Genomic DNA, 15,636 nt, shown 5'->3' with positions numbered 1-15,636 from the left:
AGATTTGTAGACACAACATCATTAACAGCAGTGCATATTTTCACAAGATTTACCTCTTCAACACTTTTTCCAAGTTAGTAAATCATAGCTTCTTTAATGTCCTGCTGGCTGCGTGAAAAACAGGAATTTATGTAACAAGCTCCGGGCCGCAAACCTTTTCCTGTTAGGAAAATTTTTTTTTTTTCATTGCTGGCAGAGTTAGGAGACAGCTCTGTTACTCAAAGAGCGACCTCAGATGTCCTCAGTACAATAATACCAGATTATAACGTTTTTGATGACTAAGGAATAGCAGTGATTTCTTAAATATTTAACACTTCTGTTGCAGAGAAGAGGGAACTGAGCCTTAGCACGGTATTTTCTCTGCCTGATGTTTTGTGTGTTTGATATGCCTATTTTGATAGTAAACAGTAAGCCTGAGCCAACTGGGTATGTTTACAAAATACCGTAAAAAAATGAACTGGCACAGGAGGTTTTTTAATCAACAGACATGCAGAACAACTTTCTTGCGACATTTCTAGAGCTGGACTTGTGTCAGCCGGGGATTCGGCTGTGGCTCTCGAGTGAAAACAACGGGCTGCGCTGGGCCGGCCTCATGAGGCTTCTTGGTCGGCCCTTGAGGCCGCAGGCAAGTCCAAAGATGGACTTTTGGGCTTATCCTCCCAACGTGTTACCTGCACCTGGCGAAAATAAAATTTCAAGGCCTTCCCTAACACCCTGTAGCTAGAGAGAGGATGAGATTTTGATTGCAGGGTTACCTGCAGTGAAGAGACACAGTCCTACGTTAATTAGTTAATATGAGAATGGCTTCCTTTCAAAATTGAATAAGGAAACACTCAAATTGTCACTGGTGTTTGTTTAACTGGGATAATTTGTTAAAGATGGTTCTTTGGAGGGGAAGGAGAGGATGGAAAGGCTTCTGAGGTTAGGCACATGGTTTGACTTCTTGCTGTGCTGGTTGAACAGCGAGCTGCCATGAGGCGATGTTCTTCCACCTTCTGCTGTCAAAGAGCGTCTTGTGCTTGTTTGGCGTGAAGCTGCACTCCTGGGGGGATAGTCTCAGGACACTGCTGTCTGTAAGGTGCTACAGGACTGTAATACTTCCTTGCTGCCCTCATCTGCTGAAGGTCTCCTCTTTGACCCCAGAGTAACCATTCCTGTTGAGCTCTGCAGGTGGCCAGGCCTGCTTTGGCTGGTTGGCTTTTTGTGGTCCACAATGTGTCTGTGGCCCTTACAGGGAATTTGAACCTGTTGTCTCTGATTTGAGCCAGGCCCCATGAGGTGACTGTTTTCACCTGGCATGCCTCCTTATGGTCTTTGCTCCTTTTCTTCTGTCAGCTGGATGTATAGGCAATGGGGAAAGATGTGCATCTTTGAGAAAGCAGATGTACACAGGAGGGCAGGTAGAGTAGAGAAGGTGAAGACATTTCTGGAGATGCTGCTGTCACAGGCAGCACTCCGACTTGGGAAATACAGCAAAAGTAGCCAGAGACCAGAGCAGTGGCTGTCTCACTCGTCCTCTGGTTTGCCTCACAGGGCATGCAAAGCTCCATGAGCTGTATCATCATCATGGTTTGGTGCTGTAGTGGGTCTTGGGGGTCAAGTTAAAAACTTAACAGAAGATAGATGAGAGGAAAAAGGCAGGAAAACAGGAAAGACAGAACAGCGTTTCTGTAGGTCTGGCAGTCATTTAGTGTTCTGGGATAATTGGCCTACTGGCCTGCTGGTCCAGATCAGCCTTACTACTGCTTTCTAGAAACAGTCTTTCCATTTTTGCTCCCCCAAATTTTTCTTTAGACAACCTGCTAAAAATTACTATGAATGGGAGGCAGCTACTGTGTCATTGATTTCTCTGCCATTGAGGTCTAATTTCCCGTTTACCCATTTCATGTGTTGTTTTGTGGTTCTCTTCTACTTGTTCTGCATGAATTGCAGTCCTAGCGCGGACCATGGGTCCCCATGCAGACTGTGCTACTGTCCTACCCTCCTACCAACATCTGTGGCTGCCTATTTCAGCGCTCTTCGAATGTGTGGCCTTTTGTTAGCAATTATGTCAAAATATAGGACAGCTTTTCTGTTGATATCATGTTCTTTACTTGTGCTCGGCAGAAAATCACATGAGGAAAAAAATGTTTATCTACAGCTTGGTAATGCAAAGGGTAGTCTTTTGTTAACAGGTCAACCTGTGGGCTTGGATTTTGGATTTTTGGATTTTTTTTTCTTCTTTTTTTTGGATTTAAGAACAAAACATGAAATATTACTCATGGCTCAGGAGATAATGAAAAGCTTCAGTACCTCTGGTCAGTCTCAGCACAAGATATCTTGTGCCCTCAGGTATTAGAAGAGTCAATTTTGCATATTAAAATGTTGATTTTGAAAGTGAAAGATGGTTTTAAGACGGAGGTTTTAAATGCAGTTTTGTCTATGCTGTTTGCATTCCTTTCTCCCTTATGATTTCTTAGGCAATTTGTGATGTTTGTTTATAGAAATTAGAACTTAATCCTCAACTGGTTTTCTATACGTGTTTTATCACATAACACAAGTAATATAAACCTCACTGATGTTCAGTGGCAATACTCACAGGCTGGCATGTTTGCAGGGTTTAGGGATGTGCATGATGAGATGCCATTATAAGGACCGTAGAACAGGATCTAGCATTCCTGAACTTTGCTTAAAATGATTAAAAAACAAAACAAAACAAAACAAAAAAATCCCTAAATGCAATCAGATTCAACTCATTAGAGTGAAGCTGATAATGCGATCTTCAGTTGTCTTCTTGGTCTTCTGGTATATTTTGTCTCCTTTATGAGGAATTTGTATTTCAGAACAGCTCCTTCAGTATTTTATTTAACTTTTTATAATGTCAGATGTGATCAGGCCACATGACAGACAAATTGACATGGCAACTCTCTGCAAGCTCATTTCAGCCAGTTCTGAGTGGTGAGCTGATAAAAAGATGTTTCCAGACTGGCATGTTTTCCCATTTCGTGATTAACCCATGTTTTCCAACAAAATGAGAGTATGTTTGCAAAGACAAATACTAGTACACCATAAAAGAAGCATGTTTTCTCCATTTCTTACACCTTATTTTGTTTTTCAGAATTCAATCCGTCACAACCTGTCTCTGCACAGCAAGTTCATCAGAGTGCAGAATGAGGGAACAGGGAAGAGTTCCTGGTGGATGCTCAATCCTGAAGGAGTAAAGAGTGGCAAATCTCCTAGTGGCAAATCTCCTAGGAGGCGAGCGGCATCCATGGATAACAACAGCAAGTTTGCCAAAAGCAGAGGCAGAGCTGCCAAGAAAAAAGCATCCCTTCAGTCTGGTCAAGAGGGAAATGGTGACAGCCCCGGATCACAGTTCTCGAAGTGGCCTGCAAGCCCCAGCTCTCACAGCAACGATGACTTTGATAACTGGAGTACATTTCGACCTAGAACTAGCTCTAACGCTAGTACGATTAGTGGAAGACTTTCTCCTATTTTGCCAGAGCAAGATGATCTTGGAGATGGGGATGTGCACTCCATGGTATACCCATCATCAGCCACCAAAATGACTTCTACTCTACCCAGCCTTTCAGAGATGAGTAATTCTGAGAACATGGAAAATCTTTTGGATAACCTTAATCTCTTGTCACCTAATACGTCAATGACTGTGTCAACCCAGTCTTCATCTGCTACCCTGATGCAGCAAACACCAGGTTACTCGTTTGCATCCTCGACCACAAGTATAGGTTCACCAAATCCAGATTACAGGAAATTTACGTATGCTCAAGCTAGCATGAACTCTTTGCCCCAGATTCCTATGCAGACTCTTCAAGACAGTAAATCAAGCTATGGATCGATGAGCCAATATAACTGTCCTGCAGGACTTCTGAAGGAGTTACTGACTTCTGATTCTCCGCCGCACAATGATATCTTGGCATCAGTAGACATTGGTGTTTCCCAGGCTGGTGGCAGGGCGCTGGGCCAAAGTGTGCTGATGGTTGCTAACTCAGTGATGCCAACTTATGGCAGTCAACCGCCCCACAACAAAATGATGAACCCTAACGCCCGCCCTCACCAAGGACATAACCAGCCAACACCTGCAGTTAATGGTCGTGCCTTGTCACACACAGTGAACACCATGTCACATACTTCAGGTCTAAATCGCTTGTCGACAGTGAAGACTTCGTTACAAGTGCCTATGAGTCACCCAATGCAGATGAATGCTATGAACCCGTACGCCCCTGTTAACAGTTGCAATGGCTACGGAAGGGTGGGAATTGTTTCCCTCCACCAGGAGAAGCTTCCCAGTGACTTAGATGACATGTTAATTGAACGGTTGGACTGTGACATGGAGTCGATTATCCGTAATGACCTTATGGATGGAGAAACGTTAGATTTTAACTTTGACAGTGTATTGCCTAACCAAAGTTTTCAGCACAGCGTAAAGACAACCACACACAGTTGGGTGTCAGGCTAGGATGTAGTAGGAGGTAAGCTGTGCTTTTTATAATAAATCTGAAAAACAACTAAAGGGAAAAGAGATGTCTGGGTGGTCTTCTGTGTTGGCATGTGAAGTGCCTCTATTAGAGTCAGTCACTTTCCAGTCCTTTATTAGTTTGTAAATCAAGTTTGCACCAGTGCATTAGGATTGTCGCGTACCAACTTCTGTTACTTCATGTGGAGCACTAACGTTTTGCCATTGATATTTTAAACAAAAAGCTTGCTGGTAACTAGCAATGAATGATTTTTTTTTTCCCCCATTTAAGTTATCTTAAAGCTAGTTTGAGCATATTTTAATAGATTTAACCTTTTGGTGTGAATGTTAATTTGTTCTTTTTGTTGTTTTTTTTTTCTTCCTAGGCTACGGTTAAATACTCCAGACTTGTCTGACAGCAGGAACTGAGAAAAGCAGTACAAAGATGTCCTTCACCTTCCTTTTTAATTTTCTTGACAAAGCTGTGCGTATGCACTAGCTTTTTTTTGGGTCTTTTTTTTCTTTTTTCTTCCTTTTGTCAGAGTTGGCAGCAGACAGAGTATTTTCCTGTACAGGATGTTTGCCCAAGGTTTGCAGGTTATGTGCTGCTGTAGATAAGAACTGTGCCATTGGAAATTTCATTACTCTGAAGTGCCAAATTCACTACACCATATAATCACAGCAAAGACTCTTACTTACATCATGTTGTGCTTTCGGTTTTGTACAGTATGATCTGTAGAAGAAGAATTGTTTTTTAAGACTATCTGTTTTGGTCCAAGAAAAGTTTATAAACTTTTGTAAGAATACTGTGATGATCTCATGCCCTAAGTAAGTTTAACCTTCGTAGATGTTACCTGTGTTCTTACGAATTGAGATAACTGTGGACTTGCCTTGCAGCAGTACGAACTGCAGTATTTTACTCAAAATTGCCACACATTTCATATGGGAACAGAATAGCCTGTTAAATATGATCCTACTAAACTCACTGACTATTCAGAGCAAACAGTAGGTTAAATGCCATTTGATAAGTTACCTGTATTCATGTAAATTTATGCAAGAATATATCTGGATTTCATTGTCAGACTAATGACTTTATTGTTGGACTTAAGATAATTTTTGGAATACTTTCCAAGCTATTTTTCTTATAATTAAAGTCTACTTTTGTTACATAGGCAACTTAAAAAAAAATAAATCTGAGATCTGGCAGCATTCATAACCTCTTCATTTTGTACAGTATTTTAACTGGATTAAGTACATGTTTTTATAAATTTCCCTAGCACTTGGGAGTGCTAATAAAGGAAAAGCTTAATAAGTATCTTGAATACAAAACATTTCTGTCCCTTTTTTTGTTGTGTGATGTATAAATATAGACAACTTTATGTTTAGGAGATATTTAATCAGTTTTATATATGCATTTTTAAAAATGTCATCTGCTTCTACTATCATTTTAACTCTGACTACCACCAAGTGTTAAGTATTCATTGTTAGACGCTTGTACAATGCTTCACATTTATATTTATTTCATGGAGGTCTCATAATGTTTGTGCACTCAAGAGCAGGACCTTTTGGAGAAAATCCATGATTTTAGAAAAATTAATGATGAAATTGTCATTTGTCTTAATTAGCACTAGTTTTAGGGTCTCTCAGTGTTTCTGTTGTAATGCAGTATGTTTGAAGAGGCAAAAGTGCTGCTTTTCAGTGCGAGGCTAAAACTTTTGTGAGCCCCAATTACAGGGCAAAACATTACTGTTTTTTTAAATAAGAAAGATAAAGTAAGTGGCAGAGTTCTAAAAATACACAAGCTTTAGGGTATGGGAGAGCATTAATGATAAAGGCCTTGTTTCTGTGGAAAAACCTGCTGTTGTTGGAGTAGACACACTGACAGCTACCTGAGCATTTTCAGGATTGGGTCTTGGATAAATGTTTTCTGATTTTTTGTAATCTCATGATGCAGTTTTCATGGATGTGTGGATAACGGGCCTCACCTGTCTTTTCACTGGTTGCTACACATCGTTTGTGTTATAGAAATCCTTGGAGCTTTTTTATGCACTGACAGGATGAACAGTTTTTGTGCTAGGGCTGGCTGTTGTGAAGAAGGGGAGGAATAAATATTTTTCACTGGTTTTTGTTTTGTCTACGTAGCCCACAACTGGAAAGTGTTCTAATTGAAACATATCTTCCCTGTAGTGATGGCGTGTGGTGGAGGAAGAACTGGGATGTGCCAAGAAAATGAAGTTTAGCAACAAGCCATATATTTAATGATCCTGTTATGACTTTCCTAAGGCTCTGCAATGTATTTATTGATGTGCTAGTATTTAGCTCTCTGTTGGGCTTAAATCACTACTAATTACAGCTGGTCCTACTTTTTAAGATATCCTATTACAGTCGTCAGCAGTTCCAGAGGTTGATGTTAAGCTGTCCTGTGATACAGGATCTCCCTCAGCGTGAAATCGGTCTTTGAACTTCAGTTGAGCAAAATGACATGTTCTTAGTGCCAAAGCCTCAATGAAGCTGCCTGCTTTTACAGGCAAATATCTCTAGTAGCATCTTCACCATCAAATTCATAGTCTCTGAGACCTGATGGTAAATCCTGGCAGCGGAGGAAGCGCAGGGCTCACACATGGGTTTCTGAAGATCCTTCTTTCTGCCGCGTGCGCAAAAATGTTTGCTCCCAAATGGGCGCTGATGTGCATAGGCCAAAGTAGTCATAAATTCACCTCTGCATGCAAAGAAAGCAGTACTTAATGCTATACTCCATGGGGTTGCAGCTGAACATGCCACATTTAACAATATACCTCCTGTTTGTTATTTACTGCTACTGTATAACTTCCTGTATACAAATATTTTCTTCATTTCCTTTTATAACTATGAATGACATAAATGTAGCCATGCTATTACAACAATCTGTAGGAAGCCCCTTTTAATTATTGTGAGAAAGCAGTTGTAGATAATCAGAGGTTTGGGCTGTGTGGTCAAATTTTTTTTTTTTTGTGGCGCCATTCTATATTTTGCAATTGTAATTCTGGAAAACTGTGAAGTCTGGTGAAGGGGCATGTTGTCTGCCTTGAAAACAAACATTATGTGACCTCTAGTAATAAATCCTTTTTTAGTAAAAGTACCAAGTTTCTGGAGTAACTTAGTTTGTCAGAATTGTTGTAAATGATTGGTTTGTGAATTGTGCAGATGATCTTACCTATGCAGCCTTGTTTTTGACTTTTCTCTGGTTTGTACTGTTATTAAAAGTTTATTGTATTATAGAGCTGTTCAGATATTTTAAATATAAAGATGTATTGTTTCCATAATATAGCTATATGATATATGTTTAGGTAGTAGATGCATTAATTGGAAAGCTCTGCTTTGATAAACTGACAATTTGCCTACACTTATAAGCAAAAGTCATATTGCTTATTATCGGCTTAAGTCAACAGAGCATCCCTAAGAAGAGAAGTTAAAATTGGACCAATTATAAAACAGTATAAAATTTGCACTTGTTAAACCACTGGATGTATGTTAGTACTTTTTTATTTTTTTACTGATTTGAAATTCCTATTTTCATTATGAAATTGCTAGGATCCTTAATTTATGACTGATTTTAAATAAGGTATTCTCATTATTATTATTATTTTGGTAATCATAATGTAAAATGCAGCATGGTTTATGCAAGCAAAAAGCAAATTACTTGGCATTACAACTGGCCTCCTTTTTGAGGGTGTTCCACAAACCAGCAATATCGTGAGAGATTGGCATGTACATACTGCTAGTTCTACTTGCGAGTGGTGTGACAGCTCTTCAACGCTTCACTGCTCTGACTTAGTCACATTGCAAAATTAAAATTCATACGTGGATATTTTCAGAAAAAGTGCCTGATGTACTTCTACAGACACACGAGAACAATCCCTGACAGTTTGTTGTATAAAGCCATAAATGTATATAAATTATGTTTAAAAGGTTTTGTGTCCTTTCTTGTATATGGAGAATGAGATTTGTACCAGGATTCTACTTGTGATTAGTAATCCTTCTACTCAGATGTTGTCGTAATCACTTTCCTTACCGCGTAATCTTTTTAATGATGATGACGATCCCATTTGGACAATCCTGATGGCATTAGCAATTTTATATGGAAAAATACCTCATGGTACCAAGTCTTGCCTGGCAAGATGATACCATATTAACGAGCAAACACTAACCGCAGTATAGTTAACAAATTTTCCATTACTTGGTATAAAGGAATTTCTCTCTCTTGGCGTTGCTTCTGGAATTGGAACTGTAGCAGGTACAGGAACCTAACAGGGCTTGTGTTACCAGTGTTTTATCACAACATAGTGTGCTAAAAGTAACTTGTTTACAAGTCTTTGAGACTAAACGCAAGAAGAATCCATGCCTGACTCTTACGACTTGCAAGAGATCTTTGTGTAGAGACTCTTTGTTACTGGAAGCTGCATTAGGCAGCATCAGACTGTGTTGCCAGTACTTCAACAAGCCTAGTTCAGAGAAAATTACAAAAAAGTCCTGAAATCCTTTCAGAATGGGTATTTGTAAGTGTAAGCTCTTAATAAAATTGCTATGACATGAGATGGTAATTAGCGTATCAGAATGTTATGTAATACATTGTTAAAGAAAAAAAAATGGGACGCTAACATCCATCAAACCGCAGGAAAGAATTAGTCTTTTAGTCCAAATTACATGTTAGATCCTAATGCTATTAAATGTGGGAGGGAGCCGGCGCTGGAGAGGCGTTTTTCTCTTCACTCTGCTCCCCCTGTTAAAGCGAGACGGTTCACAAAGTCCTCTTGGCCCTCTTTTCCCTCGTTTTCGCCTCTTGCTTTCCTCCGCCCCTCCTGCCCTTCTGAAGTACGTACCTTTTCTTGGAATAAGATTTTTCTCTTTGCTGAACATTTGGGCTATATAGGCCAACCTGCACAGTGCTGCTCCTTTTGCAGCCGTGCTTTACGCTGTGGTGGCAGGCGAGCTGGTGTGAGTAGAGGGAGCAGGAATGTTTTTTTTTTTTTTTTTTTTAAATTTAGATTGTGTTTCAAAACAGAGCTGGAAGAAAGGAGGGAGAGGCTGCCAAAACAGACAGCCAATAACACCCACGCCACAGTAGTCTTGTGAGGCCCAGATCCCTGCTTGCCTGCAGGTGGGGAGGGAGAGGGGTGGCAGAGAGCAGGCTTTTAATGAATTGCTGGCAAAAATGCCAGTTTGATCTTAAAGTGAGCAGAGGTAGACCTAAAGAGCATGAAAGAACGCAAGAGTATCATTGCACATAAAAATAGGAATATTTAAAGACATTTGAAAAATAATTTTCCCTTGTACTTCGCAGTTCCACCTTTATTTTAGCTTTGCCCTTTTTTCTTCAGTGTACGTTTTGGAAGGGGTTTTGCACGTTAGGGGAAGCTGAGGATATCTTCACTGACGTTTTGAAAAGCCCGACTCCTGGAATGGGAGGGTTGTAAGATCCAAAGATACTCTCTTTGGGTGTTCGCGAAGCCGTTGTTGGAAAGGATGCGCGTCTAATTGGTACATAACTAGTTACTGCTGTCGGGAGAGATAGTCAAAGCTTGTCTCTTGGGAAGGGACCGGCTAGCAATTTATGCCAATCTGGCAACAAGGGATTTGAATCTGCTGATCAAGCACAGAAACCTCAAAGCATCCTTCTGCTCTGAGTCAGTTCTGCATCAATGTAATAAACATGTTTTTGTGCAGAAACATTATGTCACGTCAATTGATAATCCAATTAAAAATACAAATAGCATTAGATGTTGTGGCCATTTATTGTGCAGCTGCTGTGCAAAGATGGGTTTTGTGAAGACCCTGAGAAGGAAATCCTTGCACTGAGCAGTGCCTGTGGTCATGCCCACTGCTGGAATTGCATGCAAATCCCTGTTCATTACCTGGTGATGTTTTGCCTGGGGTAATGTTCTGGCATGTGCCAAAATGATAGCTAAAATGAGGAGGCAGGGACAGCGCCCCATCTTATTTTATTTTGTGTTTTTCTACTTGCTGTTGGACCCTGGGGCATTCAGAAATTTTGCATGTATTTTTTGCGACTAAACTTCTTGCGTGGGTGTTTATCACTGAGATGATGGGAAAAGGGATGAGGGCTTTGTGCAGTACAACTGGAGGAGCACTGCAGGAAGCTTCTGATGGGTGTAATAGGGCTGTGGAGTGAAGAATCTGTCAAGGAGCTTGTTCATGACTTGGAACCTCAACATTATACATCCTTGCTGTGTGCTCATCTATAGTTGCTCATGCTGTCCTTAAATGAAGAGGCCTTTCCAAGTGGTTGCATTTCCTTCTCAGTGCCCTAGAGTGACACTACCTGAGCGGGCAACTGCCCGGAGCTTGCACAAGAGCTTTGCTGGGTTTCCAGGGAACTGTGGAGTTTGGCAGGAATGTCTAAATTGTTTCTGAAATATTCAATCAACTTCAATTTTGCTGAAGTAAGAGGAGTTCATGGAAAAGCCCATTATAGAAGTACATGTATATGCATTGGAAAGGGAGGGGGGATGAGAAATTCTGCAGGTATAATGAGCTGTTTCTGGGATGATGAAGCAGGGCAAGTGGTTGCTTTGAAGGGCAAAGGAGGCTGGATTTCTCTGGGGTAAAAGCTCAACATAGCAAAAAAAGAGCTTCCTTTCTGTTGGATTTTGAAGTTGTGTCCCGTAGCAGCCACAGATGGCACAACATCCTGGGCTGATTTGTTGCTTGGGTCTTTTTGACCAGGTGAAAACAAGTGATGAGCTGTGAAACCCTGTGAGAGCTGGAGTCTCATTTCAGGAGTCTAAATAAGTTACCGCTTCCGGCTCCTTCCTTTATTCCCCTTCACCCCGTCAATTTACAGCACTTGAGAGGAGTGTTACTGTTTGGGGTTTGTTTTTTTTTTTCTTTATATCTTTCCACCCTGCTCAGAGGAGTTGGGCTAGGCAAGGCTTTGTGTCCTTCTTTCAGCCCCAACGGTGATGGCTGAGCTGTGATAAGGAAGTTCTTTGCCTCCTTCTCCTCCTTCAGTCCATACAACAGACCTCTCAAATTAATGTCCAAATGAGCCCCAGAGCCAAAGTTGATTCACTCCATGGATGAATCTAGAAGCCCTTTGAGGTGGGAAGTCTCATTGGCCTGTGGCTCTCCTGCTGGGCGGAAGTCCTGGGGAAGGGGCTTGTCTTGGGGCCATGCAGCTGCTCCACTACTGGCCCTCTCCCACCCTGCCTCAGTGTCCTTTAACCCTTGCACTGAGCATCGTTGGTCTGCAAGGCAAGGCTTTCACAGGAGGGCTTTCTGAGCAGGGTTTTCACAGCCCAGGTGTCTCATTCTGCCACAGGCAAACTCTGCTGGTGTAAGCCCATGTGTCTGGAAGTTTATTTTGAGCATAAATTAGAAGTGCCGCCCTCCCACCTACAGTCTCCTTGAGCAGCTGGTTGTCTTCATCTCAGTGGTCCTGGTGTGGTAGGTACAGCAAGCCAAGAGCCTGCTGGTGACTGAGCAGCATGCCAGGCAGATGGGGCTAGTATTGACTCCAAAAATAACATTGAACAATAATATTCAATATAATTATGTTGAATATGCTGGACTCCCAATATAACTGCTGGGAGACCCGTTGCTTAAATAGGACTGAGTGCCAAATAAATGAAGTAAAAAAAAAAAAAAAAGGATGATGCTGGTCTTTGCAAGGGGTCCTAGCATGATCAGAGGAGCTGAGTTTGGCTTCCACATGGGGTGACTTGACAGAACGTGTAACACAGACTCGGTAACAGCATGGAGTGATGGGGGGAAACAGTGGCCATGTACCTGCTGGAGGGAGCTGTGCGTCACAAATGTGGCTAAGTCAGCAAGCGTGGGGACACAGGTGAGTAGTGTAACCTGTTTGGATTTTCAGTGGCTTCAGAAATTTTCCTCATTGAAGTTCCTGAGACGACTGGGATGTAGTGGAGGTCCTCTCAGTGCCTACACTGCTTTAAAGGGTTGGCCATCTAAGTACGAGTAGTACTTGGCTTTTCCAAACTAGGGAAGCTGCCACTGCCTTCCCTCAAGGACCTGTGCTGTTCAATGAGTTTGAACAACGCTCAGCAGAAGCGGTTGATGACCTAAATCACTCAGTGCATCATTACACAGGATAGTGAAATGTCAGGCTGTGCCAAGAGCTGCGGAAGGGTTTCAGCATATTTTGTGACTAGCTGATAAACTAGCAGATATGTTTAAGTTTTGATAAATGTGAAATAATGCACAGGGGAGAAGGGAAAAGTGAGTCTAGTGCATGTGCATGCATAATGAACCCTGGATGAGGTGCCACCACCATGAGAAAGATCTTGCAGTCGTTGGAAGGATTTCTTGCAAGTCTTAGCTCACAATTAGCTGACAAAAAGACACAGTAGAAATAAGAGTAGGAGAAGAGAATAGACAACCTCTGTTGTGCTACTGCTTACATGCAAAATGCACCCATATCATAAATACTGCATGCTGATTGGCTTTCGAAGAGGGTATTGCAGGGCTACAAAGAGCCAGGAGCAGAGACTAAATAGAAGAAGGGATGAGTGAGGGTGGGTATAGTTGAGTGAGGTGATAGAGTTTTGTAAAATTGTGGATGCTGTGGAGAAGGTGAATAGGAAATGATTAATCAGTATTTCTTGTGACACAACTGGGGGCACCCAATGAAATGATCAGGCAGCAGGTTTAAAACAAACAAGAGGAAGTACTTTTTCACACAGTACATAATTAAAATTTGGAACTCATTGCCACGGGATGTTGTGGAGGCCAAAAGTATAAATGGATTCAAAAAAGGATTATACAAATTAATAGAAGATACGTCCATCAGTGGCTATTAAATACAATGGTCCGGATGTGGCCTCTAGCTCAGGAAGTCTTTAAATGGCCAGTTGCTGGAAGCTTGGAGCATGTACCAGGGAAGGGATTACTCAGTCCGTGGCCTGCTCCTTATGCTCTTTTCTCCTACGCATCCGCTGCTGGTCACTATCAGGGACCGGACATTGGCGTAAGTGGAGCTTTGATCTGACCTTACAAGGGTGTCTTCAGATTCTTAGCCGTGCTGGGTATAGGTACAGCCAGAAACAGCTGCTGGACACCCTTTTGTGAGGAGGTTTCAAACATCCATGTGTCCCTTTCCAGTTTTCTGTCAGTGGTCATGGGCTGGCTGTCTCTGTGTTGGGAGTCTTACTTGATACCTTTCACTGGGATGCATCAACTGAGATTATGTTCTCACTGTAATAAGCTGTGATGTAACAAATGCAAAATACCTGGTTAGATTTGTAAGCTTTTAGGGCAGAAAAAAGTGCACAAGGAAGACAGAGCAGGGAGAAGTAAAATCTCTGTTCTTCCCAAGCAGCCCTTCCCTAGCAGCTCTATGGAGGCTGTGCTTAGGGCAGGGATAAGATAGTGTGTTACAAATCCCAGCCTCCCTTCCACACCCATGACTAAAGCACTACTTTTTTTTTGCTTTTGTTGGCGGGTAAGGGGTTAAAGTCATTCATGTAGGCATGTGAAAGCTTTTCAAAGATAGTCAACAGCGATACTGGACAGTGAGCCTAGCAGAACTGGTCTAGAAGTAATAGCGTGTCAGTGGTAGCAGCTTCTCCAGTGCTGACAGCTGAGGTCAGCCAGAAGAGAAATGTGTGTGAAATATGCAGTTTTATCTCTTTCTAAATATTTTAATCATGTAGAATGGAGTTCTAGTGGAGGACAGAACAGCATTTTCTTGCCAGATCCATAGTTTGAGCTCTTTCCTTTTTATGTTAGCAGAATGACACTAGGCTTGTTAACTCACCATAACTGATTAAGAAACGCTGACCTAAAGATGCAAGGAAAGGTAAGGCTTGTTATCCTGCCCGTAGCTGAGACAGCCCATTATAGGACTTCATGTGAAGAGACACTAAGTAGACATCGCAACTGAGTCTTGAATGCCAGCAGCTATAAATACTGGGTGAGAGTGAATTTATGCTGTAGCTCACCAGTCAACATGCACGAAATCACAGACTTCACTCAAGTGTTGAAAGTATAATGCTAATAGACTACCATATGCATTGCAAGCGTAGCTTTCTTTCCTTAGATCTGTGTCCAAAGCTGCTTCCTCTGCAAAGTTTGAAATGTGAAGTCTGATCAATGCTGACTCTTCTCAAAATATTCAAAAAGAATTTTTAAGAAAGCTGTCACCTCTGTATGTCGGCCTTCAAGAGCGAGTGGTTATTTTCTCTGAATTTCCACCATTAAAAGAAAATTGAGATATCTAAACCTCCATAAAAGCAACCTGTAACTTGTTTAAATTAACTTAATGTTTGGCACCTCAACCGATTGAAACCTGGACTTTTTAATGTATTTCAAATTGAATAACATAGAACCATGCATTTTATAAAGCATTGGTTAGGCTTTATTATCAAGCAGATCCATTCCTTCTTCCCTGTCTTTTCTCACCCACCTCCTCCTTGGCGATAGGTTTGGCAATGGCTTAGTGGCACCAAATCATGGGTGCAATGTCCCAGACTGGGCGTCCAGAGCTCCTTCCTGTTTATATTGGCATCTGTTATTATTTAGCAGCTTCTCTTTTACTCGTTTTTATTAGTAGTGTTCGCAAGGTGTGAAGCACTTTCCAAACATGATGAAAATATTCCTGTTCTGAAAAAGCTTGCAAGTGACAATTTGTATTAAGCAATGGTTTTTGTATGACCGGTTTCGAAGGCAGCTATGCCTCTCCTCAAAGTTTCCTAGTTTGTCCTGCATTAGCCATTAGCAACGTTAAGATGTGTTGAGGTCATTATGAGAGCTTCAGGAAGCTCTCTGCCACCCACTCCAAAAGCTGTTCAGATACTCTGAGGCTATTGCAAATGCAAAATGAAATATGATCCTACTCCCTCTGACTACACTTAATTTGGAGGTGGTTTGTATCAACTTTTTTAAATTTTTTTTTTCTCACGTGTGGTGGTCTGGTGGTATTTGCACAGTCAGTTACTGCGGCTCTGTGGAGAAGTGGTAACTTCTACTGAAGTAGAAGTTATGATTTCTTGCACCTTTGGCCATGTAAAGGGAACCCACAACCCAGCTGACCATGACAGCTCCCTTATTCACCGCGTTTCTGTGCATCCTCATAATTTGACTGAGGAAGGCCTCATAATTCCCTAATTTAAGAGGCAATTGCATACCAACAGTACCGTTGCCTTTTGCGCATTAGTTAACTGAGT

General features: G+C 41.5%; 1 protein-coding gene across 1 annotated transcript; it reads left to right on the top strand.

Moving 5' to 3' along the window:
• Positions 1–487: 487 nt before the first annotated feature.
• FOXO1 (forkhead box O1) lies at positions 488–8,395 on the top strand. The gene is made up of 3 exons (XM_009319966.1): positions 488–625; positions 3,098–4,469; positions 4,840–8,395. The coding sequence occupies exons 1-2, from the start codon at positions 488–490 to the stop codon at positions 4,454–4,456; spliced, it is 1,497 nt and encodes a 498-aa protein (XP_009318241.1). The 3' UTR covers positions 4,457–4,469; positions 4,840–8,395.
• The last annotated feature ends 7,241 nt before the right edge of the window (positions 8,396–15,636 follow it).

This window comes from Pygoscelis adeliae, unplaced genomic scaffold (genome assembly GCF_000699105.1).
Source record: "Pygoscelis adeliae isolate BGI_AS28 unplaced genomic scaffold, ASM69910v1 Scaffold32, whole genome shotgun sequence".
In the NCBI taxonomy this organism is placed as follows: Eukaryota; Metazoa; Chordata; class Aves; order Sphenisciformes; family Spheniscidae; genus Pygoscelis; species Pygoscelis adeliae.
Note: the sequence above shows the minus strand (reverse complement) of the source record. Positions and strands in the feature narration are given on the sequence as shown.